Here is a 22,640-nt window from a genome sequence, read left to right as displayed (position 1 = left end):
TTAAAATAAAGGGTTTATAGTTATTTTTGATGCTTGCTTCCCTTTATTTTTTATGTTATAATTGTTTGCTAACCTGTTCTGAGAGAGAGCTGCAATTTTCTGGTTTTGTCTCTCTCTTTATCTCCTTGCTCAAAACTTTGTAAACCTTTGCATTTTTGTTTCAGGTATTCATCATTTCTTGTAAGGGAGGTCTAGTGGTGATGAACTCCCTCTGCTTTTGTTTATCTGGGAAAGTTTTTATTTCTCCATCACATCTGAAGAATAGTTTCACTGGATAGAGTATTCTTGGGTGAAAGTTTTTCTTTCAGTGTTTGGAATATATTATTCCAGTCTCTCCTAGTCTGCAAAGTTTCTGCCAAGAAATCCACCGAAAGCCTGATAGGGGTTCCTTTGTGGATTATTCTCTTCTGCCTTGCTATCCTTAATATTTTTTGTTTGTCATTGACTTTTGCCAGTTCTTGTCATATGACTTTGAGAAGGTCTTTTTGCATTGATGTAGTTAGGAGTTGTATTTTCTTTATATACTTGTAAGTCCAGTTTCTTCCCCAGGTTTGGGAAGTTCTCAGCTATTATTTCTTTGAACAAGCTCTCTGCTCCTTTTCTCCCTCTCTTCTCCCTCTGGAATATCCATAATCCTTATGTTGTATTTCCTAATTGAGTTGAATATTTCTCAAAGAATTTCTTCATTTTTTTTAAGTCTTAGTTCTCTCCCCTCCTCCACCTGAAGCATTTCTATATTTCTGTTCTCTAAATTACTAATTCTGTCAGCTCTGTTTTTTAGGGTTTCTAGATTGTTTTTTTAATCTCATTCATTGTTTTCTTCATCTTCAGAATTTGTTTGGTTCTTTTCTTTAGAGATTCAATCTCTTTTGTGAAGAATTCCTTCTCAGTAATTTTATTCCTGAATTCATTGAACTTTCTGTTTTCTTGTAACTCATTAAGTTTCCTTATAATAACTATTTTGAATTCTCTGTCATTTAGATTGTAAATACCTGTGTCTTCAGGATTGGTTTCTGGAGACTTGTCATTTTCCTTCTGCTCTAGAGTGTTAACATAGTTCTTCATGGTGTTTGAAGTGATTCTTTTCTGGCTCATAGTAGTAGTACCAGATCACAGGTTCCACCTCCCACCACTTGGGGGCCAGGAGCTGTGTTTTCTCAACCTGCCACATCTGCTGGCTGTTGTGCCTATAGGGCTGCTCTGCCATCAGCTCCTCTGCATTTGCCCACTGACCACAGCTGCTTTGCAGGTCACACACACTTGTGCAGGTGCTCTGGTGTGGATCCACTGCCTTGGCTGGGGACAGGCCAACCTGGTTTGCTAGGTGGGGAGGGAGCTGCGTTTTCTTTCTCATGCTTTTGGGGCCTGCTCTGTGCTCACTGGCAGTTTGCTTGGGCTGCAGTGCTTGGTGGGGGCACCCATGTTGTGGCTGAACCACACCACTTGATGTGGAGCATTCCCTTGGGCTGGGCTACAGTGCCGAAAGCAAAAGTGTTTGCCCACAAGTCTGCCTGCTCCCCTGCCTCATGTCACAGTCATATGCTGGCTGCTGTGTGAGGACCGGAGAGCAAGATTGTTGCCTCTGAGGAGGTAGAGGGGATCTTCTCACCTCCTTTCACTGATTCCTGGGGATCCAGTACCTCCTCCTTTAGCTGTATAGCTGTGTGGATCTCTCAGCCGTCCTAGTGTGCTTTGTAGGGAATCCTCTCTTGGTTATTGAATGTCCGTTTGGTTGTAACCCAGTGGGGAGAGACTAAAGAAACAGCTCACTCCATCTTTATGCTGACCCACTCCTCTGTCCATTTTCTCTTAAATCATTCTGGTCAGGCTTTCATTCTCTGCTACATCCACACGGGTCTTGTCCAGGTCTTCAGTGGCTTCCAGTTTGCTTTTCCAGTGGCAAGTTCTTATTTCTTACCTTACTTGATCTTTCAGCATCATTTGACATAGTTGATCTCTCCCTTGTTCTTGGGAAACATCATTCACTTGGCTTCTAGGACATACCACTTTCCCTTGATTCTCCTCATATTTCACTGGCCAGTTTCCTTTGCTTGGTCTTCATCTCGCTGAAGTGTAAACCTTGGATGCTCCCAGGTTCTGTCCTTACTCTTCTTGTCTGTCTATACTAACTACCATGGTGATTTCATCCTGTCTCTGGACTTTAAATTCTTTGTATATGCTGATGACAACCAAATTTTTATCTCAAGCCCAGACTTCTTTCCTGAACTGTAGACTCATATCCAGTTGTCTTTCTGACATTTCCAACTGATATCTAACAGACACCTCAAATTTAATATGTCCAAAGCTGAACTCCTAACACCTCCCCCAACCTCAATAAAAAAGACTTCCCATCTTCAGCCCTCCCAGGTCACGTAGAGGCAGCTACATCCTTGGAAGATTGATTGGGTAAAAAAATTTGGTATCCTTCTTGACTCCTTTCTTTCATATGGTACATCCAGTCGGTCAGGAAATCTTGTGGTATTACAAATATTATCATTTTCAGTGTGTGCTGTGTCGTGTAAAAGGTTAATATAATGCTTTTTCAGTTTTACAGCATTGTTTTATTTGAAGGGCAGAGATCCTGAAGACCACAGTTATACCAGGTCCTTTGGTTTGAATTACCCCCAGGTGATGGTCTCTCGTGGGTTGCAGAAACTATTTCATTCAGAATTGAGTCCTGTAATCTGAAAGAACAAAGACGAAGTGAACTGTGAAAATTCTTAAGTATATGTCAAAAGTCAGTGATTTTACTCCTGAAGTCTGCTCTTCAGTTGTGCCAAGTGATGACTAGCTTATTAACCCTTTTGAATTTATTGAACTTTCCTCTTTGATCTTCCTTGATGTTTACCTCTTTTCTTTCTGGCAAATTCTGTTTTTATGTGTTTTTCCCTCATTGTGTAGTTATATTTGTTTCCCTGTTTTGTTTTGTTTTGTTTTCTTCTTTTTATCTTCCTTCCATTCTCTTTCACTAAATAATCATAACCCAGAATTGGAGATTTGTTAGGCTTATTGAATAAAGTTTTATATCTTTCTTAATTTTAAAGTTTAACTCTTTAAGATTTCTTTTTGTGGAGATAAACGCTGTGAACAGTTTGTATACTTTCTTTCAGACTTTTGTCTAATGGTGTGTTAGCATATATCATTCTTTTTGTAAAAAGTATCACTGTATATCTTGATATATTTTAATTTCAGTGCTGAAATTAAAACTCTATCTCATTATTTTTGATCATTGTTATATTGTGATTGTAATGTCTGATATTTCATCTAATGAGCATAATACAGTTTGGGTGGGCATTAGTTGTTTCCAGTTTTAAACTTCTATTAACCTTCCTTCAGTGGACATGCTTATGCATTTGCCATTGTACTTGTGTGTATTTTATTGTTTCTATAGGTTAGATTCCTAGATGTGGAATTACTCAGAGTATTATAAGCATTTAAAATTTTAAAAGGCATTGCTGAATAATTTTCCAAAAAAGTTGTAGCAGTTTGCATTCTGATGCCCAGTATATGAGAGTGCCGTTTCTCTACGTTCTTGCTGGAGCCAAGTGTCACTAGTCTTAATCTTTGCCAAGTTGATATTGACCACTTCGTTCATTGCTCATCTTTTGAGCTTTTAGGTTTCTCAAGTTTTAGAGTTAGGTGCTTATTCACCTCTTCTCAACGTCTCTCTCTCTCTTTTTTTTAAACAGAAAATTGAAAAATATAGGAAGGTATAATGGGAAAACTTCTACTCCCACCTTAATAGTTTATAGGGTGTCCCAAGTAGCATTTTAAGTTTTGAAATGAGTGAGTTATAACCGTCTGTTTGCATTATTCCATGATTTTACTGGGTTTCCAGCTCTGTCACTCAGGGGCAGGAGTACAGTAGTGCTCTGGTTTAGAATTACGACATTTGCTAAATATCACTTGGCTTAATTTATTCATAAACTGGGTCACACTGTTAAATGAGCTGTAGATTGCTAATCTATATAATATATTCTAAGTATATTTACACATGCCTGAGAGTATAATTTCCTTTTGATTTAACTTTGATTAGGGAATTTGCTGACCCATATTGTGATATGTTTTTCATATTTTTCATAAAAGGTTTTCAGTCTATGCTGTGAGACAAAGGCTTAGTTGCTTTTCTTCTGTGTACAGGTTGTGGTTATTTATGGTAATATTCACGTGTAATGGGGGCAACAGCATACTATTTTTAACACCTGTGTGTGTAAGAGTTCAGCTGTTACTGATCTATTTATATCTCTATCAGCTGTTTACTGTTTAAATAATTAATTGGCAAAGGACTTATTTTTAAGTACCTTAACCAATAAAGTCTTGCATTGGTTCCCTGACTGAAGAAAGTCAAAGTGATTACATATTTATGCATATTCTGTGAATTTAGTCATAATATCTTCCATTTGTTTAGCAGTTACTATGTACAAATAATGTGCTAAATACTTTACGTGCTTAACATAATTTAACTTTTACAACAAACACTCTGAGGTAGGTACTGGTATTATCCCCAATTTATAAATAGGGATTTATAAATAGCCCTTTAAAACTAAAGAGATGCTTCGAGAGGTTAAGTAACATGGTATAGGTCACACAGTAAGTTAGAAGGTGATAGAGCTAGAATTCATACGTATAATGTATGCTGTGTTCCATACAGCATATTGTTTTGTTGTTAGTGCTGTTGAGTCGATTCCAACTCCTAGTGACCCTGTGTACAGCAGAGTGAAACCCTGCCTGGTCTTTTTTGTGTCATCCTCTCATTTTTGGTGCTATATCAGACAATGCTTCACTGCTGTTTTCGTGCCCAATTTTTTCGAAAATGGGTGTCCACGTCCTTCTTCCTAGTCTGTCTAGTGTGGAAGCTCCGCTGAAACCTGTCCACCAAGGGTGACCCTGCTGAATATTTGAAACACCGGTGGCAAAGCTTTCAGCATAACAGCAACACGCAGCAGCCACGGTGTGACAACCAATAAATGCATGATGTGATTCCTTGACTGAGAAGCAGACCCAAGCCCCAGCGGTGGGAGTGCTGAATCTTAACCGCTAGACTATCAAGCATAGACTTATTTGAATATAATGCGTTGGGCCATCCTGTGTTAAATCAAAATTTGATAGCTTCCATTCTAGAGTATCAATTATTTCATTTATTCATTTTACATTTAAAAAAATCATTTGTGACTTTTGCCTATTGGAACTTTCTGACAGGGAATGAATGTTATAGATTAGAAAAGATGGGATTATAGTGCTGTTGAAAGTGTGATTTGGATACAGAGGTTTGCGAGTTAGCTGCTTAACTTGGAATAAAGCCTTGAGTCACTGATTTAGGTGTTTATTTAATGAGAAATGTTATCTGAGAGAGAAATCTTATTTGTTAAGATGTTAAAACTTGGCTTCAGAAACAAAAGGAGATTTTTAACAAGTACAGAGTGTGGGTAGGTGGAAGCAAGGGCTTTTCGGGTCCAAGAACAGTGTAAGCATACACACAGAGGCTTAGGGCTTGGAAGGGAATTGCTAGTAGTTAAGTAAGGGTGCAATGGATAGTACTTTTAGGAAGAGTGGAAGATCAGGGTAGATAGGGTGATTGGGTTCATTTTGAAAGATTTTTGAAGTTTTTGCAGCTCTCAGATTTGATTTTGAAGGCAGCAGAAGCTGCCTTTGTATAAAGGGAAGCAATGTAATCAGGTTTGTATTTTAGGAAATAACTCTAGCATCAGTGTGAAGGGTGGAGAGAGTGTGGAATCATAGCCATCATCTTGACAACGGTTATGGGGCTGGGTTAGAAGAAAAGTAATGGGAAGGGAAAGGCAGTGTGTAATGGAGAGATTGTTCTGAATCAGAATTCATAGGAATTTGTAACATATTGGATTGGATTGCTATTACTTATTATTACTGATAGTATTTGTTATTGCCACTTTTTTGCATTTGCTCTAAGTGGCTTCTGGTAGTCAATTATGCGTTCTGTTTTTAGTAACTGATGGCTGAATTCCTGTCCAGAGGTGCTCAGGAAGTGATGGGTAAATGATGGAATGAGTCTGGGTTGTAAATATTATACTCATGAAGTATTTATTTAGAATATTTGTTTGGTGCTTATTCAGCAGACATTTTGTTAAGGGCTAGGGATATCACTGATCCTGATCTTCAAGGAATTTGCCACAGCCATGAGGAGTCTAGTAGACCTTATTTGCCATTCTTAATTTCTGTGCAATCGTTGGGCATATGGTTTAAGTCCTGACTCAATCTGTTCACGTGAGATACTGCTTACTTCATAGTATTCTGAAGTTTAGATGAGGTAATGTGTGTAAAGTGCCTGGCATAGTCCCCGGGATAAGCGAATGCTTGTTTTCTTTTAATCTGCCGTGGACGCAGAAGCTGGGAAACTCAAATTTATTAGGATTGTGTGTCAGGTAGGTGGCAGCAGGTAGTGAATGCATTTTTGAAAGAAATTTTAAAAGTTTACTTTTCCTGCGGGCCAGCCCTGTGGCAAAGTGGTTGAGTTCGGCGTGCTCCGCTTTGGTGGCCTGGGTTCGTAGGTTCAGATGCCAGGCGTGGACCTACACCACTTTTCAGCCATGCTGTGGCAGTGACCCATATACAAAATAGAGGAAGACTGACACAGACATTAGCTTAGGGGTAATCTTTCTGAAGCAAAAAAAAGAGAAAGATTGGCAACAGATGTTAGCTCAGGGCAAATCTTCCTCAACCCCCCCAAAAAAGTTTATCTTTCCTGATGACTTGGCATCATAAGGCTGAATTGCTATTTTATTATTTTCTCCATTGTGACTGTAGATAGGTCACTGAGCTTAAATGTCAGCCTCAATTTGCTGATCTGTAAAATGAACAAAATCATTCCTATTTCACAGAGTGGTTGGGAGAAATATTAGAGATTGTGGATATGAAATTGCCAGTCAAACATAAGTAGCACAGCAGAGTGGTTGAGCTAAAAAAGCTTGAAATGTGCATCTCTCCTCATTACTAGCTTGGGAGGCCCCTTGGCATTTTACTTAACCTCTTTTAGTCCCAATTTCTTTATCTGTAGTTTAGGAATAATAAAACATATACCTCATAGGATTGCTGTAAAGATTAAGTGAAAGAATGCATGGAAAGTAGTTTATCTAAGCACATGATAAGCACTCAAAAACTTGTGATTTTTGTATATTATGTGGTATCCTTTTGACACTATTGAACAATGAATTCTTTTTTGTTTGGCATTACTCAGTGGTTAAAATTTCTGTATAGCTGAATTCCAAATATAGGTGATGTTACCTTTTATGGTAGTAAAAAAAAAAAATCAATGACCCTTTTAAAAGAAAACTTGACTTTGCCCCTTAAAAAGTTTCCTAGGGAAGAATGTTTAAGGCCTTCTGTTTAAACCATAAATGGAGGTAGAATTTGAATGTGATACTTTCTATTATTAAATTTCAGTTCAAAATAGAAAAGAATTAGTGACTCTTAACTGAGGGCATCATCTACCCATTCTGAGATCATGAGGGATATTGGGGATAGACTGTGTTTGAACATCTGAATCATGTGATGGCAGAAAAATGGGATTCTTTGCACTATACTTAACTGTGTAAGGGGTTTATTTTCTTTGGTCCCGATAGTCATTTCCCAACTCAGTCAAAATAATTGTTTCATAAATTGCATTGTTATTATTTCTATTTATATATAATCCTCAGTTAGTGACTTTATTTCTTTTTCTCTTTCGAAGTAGAATTATTACAATTTTTAAAGAACTCACCTATGGATGTGTGAATTGTCAAAGCATTGAGGAGATAAATCTCTTGAATTAACTATCACTAAAAATGGAGAGACATGAGTAAAGACCAAGGTGTTCTAAACATTAAAATTATATGCTAACCTGAGTAGTTGTGCCTAAAGAATGGAAAAGGCCATCATGATTATTTTCACTACCTTTAATAAGCATTTTTTTTTTAGATTTTTTTTCCTTTTTCTCCCCAAACCACCCCAGTACATAGTTGTGTATTTTTAGTTGTGGGTCCTTCCAGTTGTGGCATGTGGGATACCACCTCAGCATGGTGTGATGAGTGGTGCCATGTCCGCGCCTAGGATTTGAACCTGCAAAACCCTGGGCCGCTGAAGGGGAGCACGCAAACTTAACCACTCAGCCATGGGGGCTGCCCACTTTAATAAGCATTTGGAAAAGCTATGAATGTTCCTTTTTTAGGCAGATGTACTATTTGCATCTTTCAACATTTCCATTGAATTTCTTTGCCAAATAAATTGTTTTTATGTGTGGGTGTTTTTTTTTTTTTCTAAGTACTATCTAGATTCCTGTGTTTTGCCAATTTTGCTGATCTTCGATGTGATTTTTTTTTAGCTTTTCCCTCTCCCCTACCTCTTAGTGACTATATAAATCAATATCAACTGTCCCTAGATTGAGCCTATCATGTGCATTATTAAACAGTATGCAAGGCTACATCCTTTAAAAATAGTCACCTTGTTCTATATTTCCCACAAATGTGATCACTATGATTTCCTTTTGTGGCAAACAAGGCTATTATTCTATGGGTGAGGTTTTTTGCCTATCAGAGATAAAGAGTAGTGGTGCAATTATTTTGTTGTTGTTTCAGCTGATCTCAGGATGATTTAAGCTAACATTTTATTTTATTTTTATTTTTATTTTTTTAAAGATTTTATTTTTCCTTTTTCTCCCCAAAGCCCCCTGGTACATAGTTGTGTATTTTTAGTTGTGGGTCCTTCTAGTTGTGGCATGTGGGACGCTGCCTCAGCATGGCTTGATGAGCAGTGCCGTGTCTGCACCCAGGATCCGAACCTGCGAAACTCTGGGCCGCCGAAGTGGAGTACGCAAACTTAACCGCTCAGCCACGGGGCCGGCCCCCTAAGCTAACATTTTATGAGGAAAATAATGACTATAAATTATAGTCAGAGCATTGTGTATTTAAAATATGACAATATCACCTTGTTTTATCCTTAATGTGCTAGAATACGTGGCATTTTTACAAATACATATTTTAAATATTGGAATTAAAATTTTGACGTTCTTTGAGGTAATTAGAGACCTCTTGGGGTCTAATGGGTTCAGTTTCGGATCAGTATTTGTTCTTTAATACCAGTTACCTGAGTAGGAACCTCAAAGACAAAGTTGAATGCATCTTGCAGTGATTGATGTTCCATCAGAGGAGAAAAGAATCAGGATTTGCTTGTCACCACAACAGTTTTGGGATATGGGAAATAGGTTAATCTCCTCCAAATTAGAGGGTTTTTTTTAAGATTGGCACTTGAGCTAACAACTGTTACCAATCTTTTCTTTTTTTCCTTCTGCTTTTTCTCCCCAAATCCCCCCAATACGTAGTTGTATATTTTAGTTGTTGGTCCTTCTAGTTGTGGCATGTGGGACGCCACCCCAGCATGGCCTGACGAGCGGTGCCATGTCCGTGCCCAGGATCTGAACCAGCGAAACCCTGGGCCTTTGCGGCAGAACGCACAAACTTAACCACTGAGCCACGGGGCCAGCCCCTCCGAATTAGAGTTTGATGTAGGCTTTCAATAGCCTTACTTCTCAGAACTGTAATGTTTTGATGATATGTTTATTTTGTATCTTGCTGAGCTTCAGAAATCTAATTTACTGTGTCCTCAATTCTCGGTGAAGGATTGTCACAATTTGATTGCATATTTAAGAAGGATGTAATCATTCTAGCTGCATTTTGTATGTTTTATAATGTTCTCATTAAATTTTTAAAAATTTCTCCTTCCCACCTTCTCTACTTCTGTCCTTCATAATCTTATCTCTATTCTGATGTAGAGAGAGAGAGAAATACTTTTTCTTTCCCTTTTTTCTTGTGAGCTGTCTCTGCAAGAAAAAATTACTGTACAGTAAATGTGTCTGGAATGTCACTGGGAGATGGAAAAAATCCCGGCAAATTCGTAACACGTGCAAGACCTTTGGGTGGTATGTTGATAAGTTCATTTGAGTTTATATGTGAGATTTCATTTTGGTGAGAACGCTTTACCACATTTCTGTGTGTTTTCGTATAGCATATGAATAAATCTTTGTATTTCCTCTTTCAGTGGCACAACTTAAAAATTCCAGCCTCTGAAACACGTGGTGCTTTGCTAGTCAGGAAGCCAGGAAGATTATATAAGCAGATAAATGCATATGTAACATGCATATAAAGAGTTTGGTGTACTCTAAGAAATAACTACAGTCATGCTTTGCTTAACTATGGGGATATGTTCTGAGAGATGTGTCATTAGGTGATTTTGTCATTGGGTGAACATCATAGAGTGTACGTACACAAACCTCGATGGTACTAATCTAGGCTATACAGTACTAAATCTTATGGACCACCGTCGTATATGCAGTTTGTTCTTGACTAAAACGTCATTTTGTGGTACATGACTGTAAATCGTTGGTGGCAAAAAGGTACAAGTCATGGATTTCCATATTTCTAGTGACTCCCACTGCAATTCATCCTACATACAGCTGCTAGATTATCAGAGCTGTTAGAATAATCTCCCTAAAATAATATTTTCATCAAATTCTTTAGTAGTGGCTTCTCTCTTAAGAAATCACAACTCCTTAGTCCAGTGCACAAAGCCCTCTCTTATAGCTTCACTCTATCATGCATTTCCCCACTTCTTTCTTTCTTTGGTTTTTGTTACCCTCTGGAGCTGGGCCGTAACTATATATAAATGTACTGCAATACCTCTTCCTCCTTCACCTCCTCCTTCACCTCCTTCTTCTCCTTGCCTTTCATTCAAATCACCACCCTCACTTATAAGTCTTCCTTAGCAACTGACTGTTCCTAACTGTATTTTTCACCAGCCTTTCAGAATTTTGGTACTTAATTCATACTCTCTTAATTTATTCTCAGTGTAGAGTTGCCCTGCATTTGATTGTATGGATGTGCAATCTTGCCCAGACAGTTGCCCAGTAAGTGTTGTAGAATGAATGATTTGCCTTAATGGTAGAATTAGAGTTGGAACTGGCTCTTCCTATTCTAATTGCTTCAAGAATACTGCATAAACAAAGTAGGATTTTGTAAGTTTGGACTCAAAGACCGGAAAGCGTTTAAAAGTCTAAGTAGGAGAGGAGGAAGGCAGTGTAGAGGTTTTGAAGGAATAGCAGTGCCAAATCTGCAATAGCTATGAGACCATGGCAATCTACTTAATATACCTGAGGCTCAGTTTCTTAATCTATAAAATTGAGATGGTAATATCTACTTGGTAGGATTGTTGTGAGGATCAGTAGTGCCTGCACATAGCAGGTAGTCAATAAATGGTGGCTATTCTTATAGATTAAGGACTTGTTTAGTTTGGCCCAAGAAAAGATTTGTAGGTCGAAACGAGGCTAGTGGGAGTGACATCAAGGAAAATGGTGGAGATGGAAGTCCAAAAATTGGTTTCTTCACCAAGACAACTGTTAAGCTAGCCTCAACTATTTGAAGCAATTATTTTGGAACTCTGGAGTCTAATCAAACACTTACAGCCTCCAGGCGAGTGCTTAATGAAGAAAGAGGCTAGTAGATTTACAAGAATTTCAGTGTTTTGCATAGTGGCTACCATGTTTTGTCCCCCAGACCTGCAGCAGTCAGCTGTGGGATGGTGGCCCATGGTTCCTGGTGGACTTACTTGTCCTTCAAAAATTGGGGTTGTGTGTTTTGATTGCCAAGGGTCCGGCACAGAGGCTGGCCATTGTTTCAAACCTCATGGGCTAAAGTGGCTTCCCTGGCATCTGCCAAGGGGATTTAAAGAGACAACCCCTCCCCTTCTTTTTCTTATTGGAGCCCGGCATTTAAGGAAATCTCTGTCAGGTCACTAGCTGACCATGGAGATAACAGAATAGAGACTTCAATGATGACGTGACAAGGAATATAGTCTTTGCAAAAAATAGTTTGGAAAGGTCACTAAACGGACGATGACAGCCTTCATCAAATAACAACAATCCTCAGGGAGAAGACAGAGCCTGATTTATAGAGTTACCACATTACAATATTCAAGATATCCAATTCTCAACAAAAAATTACAAAACAAAGATATAGGACCTTGTGGCCCATACCCAGGAAGAAAAGAAATTGACAGAAACCATCCCTGAGGAAGCTCAGACAGTGGACTTATTAGACAAAGACTTTAAATTAACTGTTTTAAATATGCTCAGAATGCTGAAGGAAATCATGGACAAAGAACTAAAGGAAATCAGGAGAACAATGTGTGAACAAGTGGGGAATATCAATAGGGAGAGAGAAATTGTAAGAATTACAATAGCTGAAATAAAAATTCACTGGAAGGTTCAGTGGCAGATTTGAGCAGGCAGAAGAAGGAATCAAAAAACTTGAAGATAGGGTAATTGAAATTACCCTTTCTGAGAACCAGAAAGAAAAAAGATGAGGAAAAATGAACAATACCTAAGGGACCTATGTGACACCATCATGTGCATCAACACACATTATGGAAATCCTAGAAGGAGAAGAGAGAAAGAAAGGGGCAGGAAAAAATATTGGAAGACATAATGGCTGAAAAGAATTTTGTGGTTTTAGCTCTTATATTTAGGTCTTTGATGCATTTTGTGTTAATTTTTGTATATGGGATGAGGTAAGGGTCCAACTTCATTCTTTTGCGTGTGGTTATCCAGTTGTCTCAGTACCATTTGTTGAAGAGACTGTTTTTTTTCCTATTGGAAGGTCTTGGCACCTTTGTCAAAATTCATTTGGCTCTAGATGTATGGGTTTATTTCTAGACTCTTAATTCTGTTCCTTTTATGTCTGTCCTTATGCCTGTACCACACTGTTTGGATTACTGTAGCTTTGTAGTAAGTTTTGAATTCAGGAATTGTGGATCCTCCAAATTTGCTGGGTTTTTTTTTTCAAGATTGTTTTGCCTATTCAGACTCCCTTGAAATTCTGTATGAATTTGAGGACCAACTTTGCATTTCTGCAAAAAGAGCTGTTGGAATTTTGATAGGGATTGCATTAAATCTGTAGATCACTTTGGTTAATATTGATACTTTAACAATATTAAGTTTTCCAATCCATGAACATAGGATGTCTTTCTATTTATTTAAGTCTTCTTTAATTTCTTTCAGCAATATTCTGTAGTTTTCAGTATACAAGTCTTTTACCTCTTTGGTTAAATTTATTCCTAGGTATTTTATTTAGATGCTGTTGTACATGGAATTGCTTTCTTCATTTCCTTTTTAGATTGTTCATTGCTCATGTGTAGAAACACAGCTGATTTTTGTGTGTTTATCTTTGCCAGCTCCAACTTTGCTGAATTCATTTATTAGCTCTAGTAGGTTTCTTGTGGGTTCTGTGGGATTTTCCATATATAAAATCATGTTATCTGTGAATAGACTTAGTTTACGTCTTCCTTTCCAATAAGATGCCTTTTATTTCCTTTTCTTGTGTCCGGCTAGAATTTTCAGTGCTGTACTGCATAGCAGTGGTGAAAACAGTCTTCCTTGTCATGTTCCTGATCTTAGGAAGAAAGCCTTTGATCTTGCACCATTGAGTATTATGTTAGCTGTGGGTTTTTCATAAATGTACTTTATTATGTTGAGGAAGTTCCCTTCTAATTGTAGCTTTCTGAGTGTTTTTATCATGAAAGGGTGTTGGATTTTGTCAAATGCCTCTTCTACATTAATTGAGATTATTGTGTGGTTCCCCCCCCTTCTTTCTATTAATGTGGTATTTACATTGATTGACTTTCTTACGTTGAACCACTTGGGTTAAATCCCACTTTTTCAACCAGCCACTGCTTTTCCAGCTTGGGTGGGGTCCCAGTTAGGCTAAACAGAGATGAGAGCCTTGGGTCAGTCCTCAGGTAGTCCCAGACAGGTTAGAAGAGATAAGCACAGTTATTTGCAATTTGGATGTGTTCTGCTCTCTCTGGAACCAGGTACTGGGAATGCAGGACGATGTCTTCAAGATTTCTCTTGTACTGGGGAAGGGGATGGGACAAGAGTAAGTAATGCCACAAAGATTTCCTACCATTTTTAAGTTGCCTTTTTCTTGATTCAGTGTTTACTTGGTTGCTGTAAAACTTTGTTTTCCAGAGTTCTAACAAAGTTGATTCTAAAGGTTTCTGCTTGTTTTTCAGTTTTCTGAAGAGTGATGGGAGCTTGGTGCTGCCTACTTCACTATTTTGCTGATGTAACTTATTTCATTTATTTTTGATTTTTAAAAATTTCCTGGGCCATCCCCTGTTGCCTAGTGGTTAAGTTCAGCATGCTCCAGTTCAGTGGCCCAAGTTCGGTTCCTGGGCACAGACCTACACCACTATTCTGTTAGTGACCATGCTCTGGCAGCAGCTCACATACAAAAAGAGGAAGATTGGCAACAGATGTTAGCTCAGGGTGAATCTTCCTCAGCAAAAAAACCCAACAAAAAACAAAACTCCTCCTTTTTGCTTTTTATTTCTCTTAATGCATTATTTGTTATATTTAGTCACTTGTGTCCTTCTAATTTAGTTTTCGTTTCTGAAATTTTTTTCCTTTCATTTCTGTTTCTTTTTTGAGGTCTTTCACCTTTCCTAAAGTGTTATAATTGTGATTTATATTTCTTTTTTTTTTTTGAATTATTTTCTTCATGTCTTTTAGCTTGTTTTGAAATAGTATGTTATGATTTTTATTTCTTCCCAAGGTCTGTCTTTCGTTATCTGAAGAGATGTTATTCTGCTCTTTAGTCCCTTTTTTCTTAAAATAACTGTTTGGGATGGAACCTTGATATTTTCCTGTTGCTCATTTTTATGTGAAATTTGTTTCCTGAACTTTTAGAAGGGGTTGTGATTCAGGATAACTTTTCTAATGTCAAAGAGCTCCCTCTTCTGTTGCTTTTGTAAAGTGTTCAGAAATATGGTCACTTCCTTCCTCTTCTTCACTTTTATCTGGACCTTTTCTTTTCTTGTCTCTATTGTCCCTGCCCTGCTTAATTTTGGTTCCACACTCCACAACTTTCTCTCAGTGTGGAGCCCTATCTTGGAAGGCAGTTTTGGTAGGTAGGTTGATTATAAGAATTTATATAGGGGCTGGCCCCGTGGCTGAGTGGCGAAGTTCGTGCACTCTGCTGCAGGCGGCCCAGTGTTTCGTTGGTTCGAATCCTGGGCGCGGACATGGCACTGCTCATCAAACCACGCGGAGGCAGCGTCCCACATGCCACGACTAGAAGGACCGACAACGAAGAATATACAACTATGTACTGGGGGGCTTTGGGGAGAAAAAGGAAAAAAAAAATCTTTAAAAAAAAATAAGAAAAAAAGAGAATTTATATAACTCGGACTGCTCCAGCCTTCTTCAGAACTTAGCTTGTACTCACTTGTTACTGAATTGGGCTAAACCTTTCCCATTTTCAGCTTTTCTTCTCAAATTGGCCATCATATTGTCCAGTGAATTCATAGTGACTATTTTGATGTTCTCCTCAAGTCTCTCAAATGCCCTATTGCTTCCCTATGCATCCTTCTTCACAGATGCTGATTTCTTGCTTGTCTGGTGGCTGTTGATGGTTTTTTCCGCTCACTTGTGTTTTGAGGTTCATAAGGATACCTTTTTACCTACTTTTGTTGTAAATGTTGTCTGTGGGATTTTGGTTTTTCTACCTTAGTCACTCTGTTTGATCTTAGCTGGTGATTCAGGTAGATTCAAAATCCATGATGTGCTCAGCATCTGCCAACTGGAATCCATAATCCATTCTGCATTCACATTTTAAAAACTCCCCTCTATATACTTAGAGTTTCCGGCTTCTGGCCTATGGCATGTATACTATGTTTGTGCTTTATTCTGAAGCTTTAGTTCAAATGTTGTTGGTCTACTGGTGTTTACATATTGCAAAACCTGTCAATGTAGAAAGGGCTAGAAAGAAGCATTTTATCATTATAGTGGAAACTAAAGTATTTACAGATTTTAGCAAAGTTGAAAGTGACATGAAGTGTATTTGTTTGTGGAATGAAAAGCAAGAACTTTCTGAAGGCCGAAGGGCAAATTATGTAACCTTTAAAGTGCAGTGCCTGTGTCACTGAAGGTAATCATAATCAGCAAGAGATGAGGAAAAGTGACTGATGGGACAGGGACAACCTTTCAGTTCTAGGATAACCATCAATGCCAGATTTATGGGAGCTTGACATTCATTCGGGGAAAGTAAGGGGTTAATGATAAAACCTGAAATCAGTGAAAGTTGAACTTTGGCCACAAGCTACAGAGGGTTTTATAAATTCAGTACTACTTACACACCTGCTCAACATCAAAGTGACTGCCCGGTGGCTAGTGCAAACACTAGAGCTACTTGGGCATTCCTTAGGCTACTAGGAAGTAAAGACAGTTAAAGCTTTGACAGGATTTTTTTTTTTTAGAGTGGCCAAAACTGATCTCTTTTAAGGAAAATAAAAGCTGCCTGATAGAAGAAGATTTGTCTGCAGAGAGGAGAAAAATATTTCTAGTTTGAAAGTGACAGAGGACTGACAAACATACCTGCTTATGGGAAATGCGTCCAGAGGTTTGTAAGCCTAGTCCCTTCCCAGTTCCTTGCAAACAAGTTGACTTCTTTATACTTTCAGGAACCTAACTGATAGTAAATAGATTATCTTCTGTACGATGTAGGCTGAATAATGGCAGATTGTTTCATAGGAGGTACAGAAACATTTTTAATATCAATCTTTCAAAACAGCCAAGGGTAGAAGGTTAAATCACATCAATGAAAATATTTCTGCAGGGAGGTAAACTAGTGCAGTCTAGCTGTACACAAGAGCAGAGGCTCAGGTACATGAGTGGAGGTTAGTGTTGGCTGAGAGGGATGAGGGAAGAAAATAGTGGAAGTTAATGAGTTTAGAGAGGGAACCAGGAGCCAGGTCATGTAGGGCTTTATAGGCTTTTCGATTTTATTCTAAAGTTTTTAGAAGCCATTAGCAGGTTGAGAACGGAGGCAGAATGAACAACTGGTGTAAATGACATGTTCAAGCTAAATGTGCTTTGGACAGTAATATAGGCCTGTCACAATGAAAGGAATCTGGGTTAATATTGATTTAAAATTTTTTAATTTGAAAATTTGTGATTTTAGAATTAAGAACTACAAACATGAGGTGTTGAGATACACACACACACACCCCTTTTTGTTTTCCAAACAAAGTTTGCTAAATAGTACTAAACCTCATTTTATATATTCTTATTTCTGTTCTGTTCTCTTCAATGTTTAAAACAAAACGCTAGTCTCAGCCCACTAAGTTGGCTTAGCAACACACTAATGGATCAGAACTTGAAGTTTGTGAATCTAGTGTAATTCCTTTATTTGGCTTGCCAAAGAATACATTACTGAAAATGACCAAAGCAGTCTAGATACCGCCACATTTTTCAAGAATATATTTATTAAAAAACAGAAAGCAATCTCCTTTATACAGTATAACAGTAGGCTCCAGTGTAGTAAAAATTTGTGGGTAAGTGTTTCTACTTGAGTGGATTGCCTGTGCTTATCTTCCTGGCATGAAATGTTAAGGCCTGTAAATTTCAAGTGGACTTATAAAATATCAACACAGTTTTATTAGTGGTCTGTAATTAAATATACAAACTGCCAGCTGAAGTAACAGTTGATCTCTTCTGAATTGTAAACAGAGCTAAGTCATTTATAGACAGCCTGGTGGCCTTTAAATTGTCACCTAAGAATTAATGAAAAGAAATGTCATTTCATAGTTTCTGAAAATTGCTTATTCTTTTGTTGTCTTTCATTTGGAAGAGAGCTTGTGGGAGGAGTGAAGGATAAATGAAACATAAAGGTCAGTATGAAGTAATGGGAAAAAATGGTCATTTTAATTCTGTTATCTGAATCCTTGCTCCTGTGTTCCCTTGCTCTGTGACCTTTGGAAAGATACTTGCCTGTGCCTCATTTTTCTCGTTTATAAATGAAAGTAATATCTATATCATAGTTTTAATGTTAAGGTTAAATGAGGGCCTGGTGGCATAACATGTATTTTAATAAATATTAGTTTCTTCTTTCCTTTCTTCCTTAGGAAGGAATTCAGTGAAAATATGTTGCTAGAATAAGCAGGGCTGGAGAGTGTAGAAAAATGCAAAAAGAAAGGTACATCTTTTTTTATTGGTTGTTTTCTTCCTAGTGAGTCTATTGTGTGTGGTCCTAGTTGTTCCTAATTTCTTTTAGGATAGGTAAGTAGTAAATAAATAGGCTTCCTGTGCCTCCTGCTACTTCTTCCCTTTTTAAAGGGGGAAGATTACCCAAGTGATGAAAGGCAAGTTTGGGAGGCCAGGAAATAGTACTTTCATAGCTGATTCCAGTATTTTGGTTTCTAGTGCTTCCAGTCTGCTTTATTGCAAAGAATTTACTGAAGATGCTGTTCTGATACCAAGTATGTTAGCTAACTGATAGCTGTTAATTATAGGTGTTACTTAAAACCACTTGTCTTTGCCTGTGGAATAAACATTGCCTCTGATTTAACCCAGACATCCTAGGAACAAAGTTACAAAGTCAGAGTGAAAACCAAAGATAGAATTAGAATTTTATCTAGCTGGATTTTTCTTTTTGAATAACTTTATTGAGATAAAATTCATATACCATAAAATTCACCCTTTCAGAGTAGAATTCAGTGGTTTTTAGTATATTCATGGAGCTGTGCAACCATGGCAACTATCTAATTTTAGAACATTTTAATAACCCCAAAAAGATACCTTGTACCCATTAGCAGTCTTTTCTCCACCTACCCTACCCTCTTTTCCCTGGCATCTCAGCCCCTTGCAACTACTAATGTGCTTTTTGTCTCTATGAATTTGCTTATTCTGGATATTTCATATAAATGGAATTATGTTATGGTATTTTGTGACTGCTTTTACGTAGTGTAATGTTTTAAAGGTTCATCCATGTTGTAGCATGAATCAGTACTTCATTACTTTTTTTGCCAAATAATATAATTTCATATGGATATTTACCCATTTCATCAATTGATGGACATTTGGGTTGTTTCTGCTTTTTAGCTGTTATGAATAATGCTGCTATGAACATTCGTGTACAAGTTTTGGGGAGGACATGTTTTCAGTTCTCTTGAGCATATACCTCAGAGTGGAATTGCTGGGTCATATGCTAACTTTACGTTTAACATCTTGAGGGCCTTATAAACTGTTTTCCAAGGTAACCACACTATTTTGTTTAGCTCAATTTTAAATCACCCAGTTTTAGGGTTCTAATTTCATATATATTGAAGGAGAACCTTAGCTGATAGGAATGGTTTGAATTGATAGGGGAAAATATCCACCTGCAGTAGTTTGCAAAGTTGGAAGAACTTTTTTAAAAAATAGGTTTGGAATTATTACTATTAATCTTTGGCCTTTTGTTTTTAAATTTTGTTTTTGCAGTTTTATCTCCAAGACACTAAAAGTAGTAATGGTACCTTTATAAATAGCCAGAGATTGAGTCGAGGCTCTGAAGAAAGTCCACCATGTGAAATTCTTTCCGGTGACATTATCCAGTTTGGGGTAGATGTGACGGAGAACACACGGAAAGGTACGGGTATGGATCAATTTTTCCTATTGTTTGTCTTTTTAAATTTTTAAAAAATTCTATTATTTAATGTTACAAAACATTTCGTGTTTGTAAAGGCAATTTAAACACAGCATTACATGCAGTGAAAAGTTAAAAGTCTCTTACTTTCTCTATTGCTTTTCTAAAATCTTAAGTTCTGAAATTTTAATAAGTAGTTTATGTTTTTCATCACAGTGTGAAAACATAGGCACTACCATGTCAGTTAGGAAACACTTGGCTACAGTGACAGCATACCCAACCAACAGGCGCTTAAACCGTAAGGATATTTGTTAACAAGAAGTCTGGAGGTAGATAGATCCAGACTTTGTTCACTTGACTCAATGGTGTCATCAGGAATCCAGAGTCTTACTGTCTTCCTAGTCTACTGTCCCTAACGTGTCAGTTTCTTATGCTTTTGCTTCTTGCCTCATGGTCAAAGGGTGATGAATTTAGCCCCAGGCATTATTTTCCTCACACCAGTGGCCTAGGCAAAATGGACGAGGTGAGGACAAATGCTTTCCTGTGTGGCTCTCTTTATGTTGGAAAGAATAATCTGTAGAATCCTCCCAGCAGATTTCTTCCTTTGTCTCCCTGCCCACATGGTTAGGTCACGGGCATAGCTACTTGTAACTACAAAGGAGCCTGAAAAGTTGCTTACCTGGCAAAGGGGATCAGGAGATCCATGACTGGCAAAGATCAGTTATGGTTTATCCCTTCCAGTTGTGTATGCATTGTTGCCCCAAACAAAATCAGAGTTCTACGGGGAGCTAGTTGTACCTATCACAAATATAAAATTTCATGTCTCAGTTTTTGAAACTAGAAGTTCTCTTGCTAAATCAATGTAAATTGTCCTTATTTTTGCAATTCTGAAGCTTGGTGGCTCTACCTAGTTCACTGACCACTTTGTGACCATGAAATTATATGAGTGAATCATAAGTATGCAGTTCCACTAGCTTAGTTTAATATGGACAATCAAACCAATTGTCATGTTTGTCCTTTTGTTTCTTTGAACATACTCTGATCTGGTGATATTCTAAGTCATCAGTCTCTGACATTTTGCATAGTAGACATGGGGATGAGGTGGGGAGCCGTGGTGGTGATAATTCTGGTGTGTGTGTGCATGTGTATATTTGTTTATATACTTTGACTGGTGTTGCAACTGCAATATTATTTTAACTGAGTTTTTGTTGGCCTCCTCAGGGAGTTAGGTTTTGATATTTGAATTTGGGTAGGGCCAAAGTCTTAGGAGTTTCCATTTACAATTGTAAAATAGAAAAGAAAGTTTGTGTTTTGATGCAAAATATTGAGTACTCCTTATTAAGAGAACTCAACTTATATATGACCATACTGAGAACAGCTGCAGTGGACCCGCTAACATCTGCTGTTGCCACATCACACCTCCTCTGGTACCAAGCCATTCAGCAGACATTTTCTGAGCCCCAGCTGTGAGTAACCCCCAGAGAAGACAGAGAATTTGATTACACTGTCTTTCTCTCCAAGGAATGTCTATCTTCTTGGCTTGCATTTCCCAAAGAGAATTAATAGGTATTAATTAATAAAAGAATGAGATAATCAAATAACATTTAGGAAATGCTTAGTTAACCAAAGATAAGCAGGACTTCTCGGAGCCTTTGATATGCTAACATATATGCAGAGCTCCAAGAGGGTGACTTTAACCAAAGGTAAGCAGGACTTCTCAGAGCCTTTGATATGCTAACATATATGCAGAGCTCCAAGAGGGTGACTGTTAGAGAATGCAGCTCTTTCTAACTCTTTCCTACTCTTCTAGTTGTGAGAGACGCTGTTTAGAAAATGCTGTAGAAAGCTAAGAGGACAACCCTGAGATGGAGGGTTATTATTAGTAGAGTGTTATTTTAGCAACATTAGATTCTTGCAGGCTTTTTTGAAAATTTAACTATCTTTTATGCCAACTTTAAGAAAATTAAGTGAAGAAAAATTTCTTCATTTAAAATTTTGTTTCTTTTGGTATTTATTCACTTAAAAACGTTGACTTATTTTATGCATGGCCTCTTGGGATACAGCTGTGTCACATTTGAGTACTACCTGTTTAAGCATATGCCAGAAAAAGAAGTATAGACTTTCTCCTATGCTAAACAGTACTGTGATAAGCTTTATATAACTTGAAAAATCCTACTGAAAGTATGCAACACTGCTGGATAACCCCTCGATCAAAGAGGAAATCAAAAGGGGAATTTCAAACAGTGTAGAAAGGAAAGGAGACTTTTACACCAAAATACATTAAGTACTTTACTCAGATAAAAATTTATAATCTTAAATTTCTTCTGTATTGAAGAAGAAAGGCAAACAATGAAGGAACTTGGCACTTAGAAGAAATTAGAAAAAGAGTAACAAGAAAAAGAAGCTGGGCTGGGGCTGGCCTGGTGGCACAGTAGTTAAGTTCACACGTTCTGCTTTGGCAGCTTGTGGTTTGCTGGTTTGGATTCTGGGTGTGGACCTACACACTGCTTGTCAAGCCATGCTGTGGCAGGCGTCCCACATATAAAGTAAAGGAAGATGGGCATGAATGTTAGCTCAGGGCCAGTTTTCCTCAGCAAAAAGAGGAGGATTGGTGGCAGATGTTAGCTGAGGGCTAATCTTCCTCAAGGAAAAAAAAAAGAAGCTGGAAAGAAGAAATAAAAGGCAGAAATTAATGAAATAAAAAACTCTAGAAGGGATAAACAAACTCAAATGCTGGTTCTTTATAAACAAACAATAAAATAGGTAATTCATGAGCCTTGATTTCTTCATTAGGTTAAAAAAAATACTAGCGAAAATATGCAAGGTAAGGCATGAGAAAGGAGATGTAAACACAGATACAGGACATACTAAAGGAATTCTAAGAGACTATATTACATGCTAACCTCTGACAGAGAGAGAGAAAAAAAAAACTATAGTAAATTGATGTTTTCCTAGCAAAGTTATTACAAGATATGGAAAACTTGAGTAAATCGATTTCCTTAAAAGAGACTAAAAAGTTATTAAAGATTGACCAAAAACAGAAGCATTCATAGCTGATTTGATCTTATTTTAGAAAACAGATAAATCCAATGTTATTTAAATAATCCAAACATATATAAAGGTGGAAAGCTCTCAGAATCCTTTAAAGAAGTCAGCAGCCTATCATTAATGCAAAATTCT

At 37.6% G+C, this 22,640-nt stretch overlaps 1 protein-coding gene across 46 annotated transcripts in view; it reads left to right on the top strand.

Moving 5' to 3' along the window:
• SLMAP (sarcolemma associated protein) overlaps positions 1-22,640 on the top strand; it is a 159,551-nt gene that overhangs the window by 51,229 nt on the left and 85,682 nt on the right. For 24 of the 46 annotated variants that reach the window (XM_070493228.1, XM_070493230.1, XM_070493239.1 and 21 more), the window contains exon 4: positions 19,316-19,469. In XM_070493228.1, coding sequence (XP_070349329.1) covers positions 19,316-19,469 — 154 coding nt within the window. The remainder of the gene's footprint in view (positions 1-19,315; positions 19,470-22,640) is intronic. The other 22 variants (XM_070493246.1, XM_070493247.1, XM_070493229.1 and 19 more) reach the window with 1 other exon arrangement.

Source organism: Equus asinus, chromosome 21, assembly GCF_041296235.1.
Source record: "Equus asinus isolate D_3611 breed Donkey chromosome 21, EquAss-T2T_v2, whole genome shotgun sequence".
Lineage (NCBI taxonomy): Eukaryota > Metazoa > Chordata > Mammalia > Perissodactyla > Equidae > Equus > Equus asinus.
Note: the sequence above shows the minus strand (reverse complement) of the source record. Positions and strands in the feature narration are given on the sequence as shown.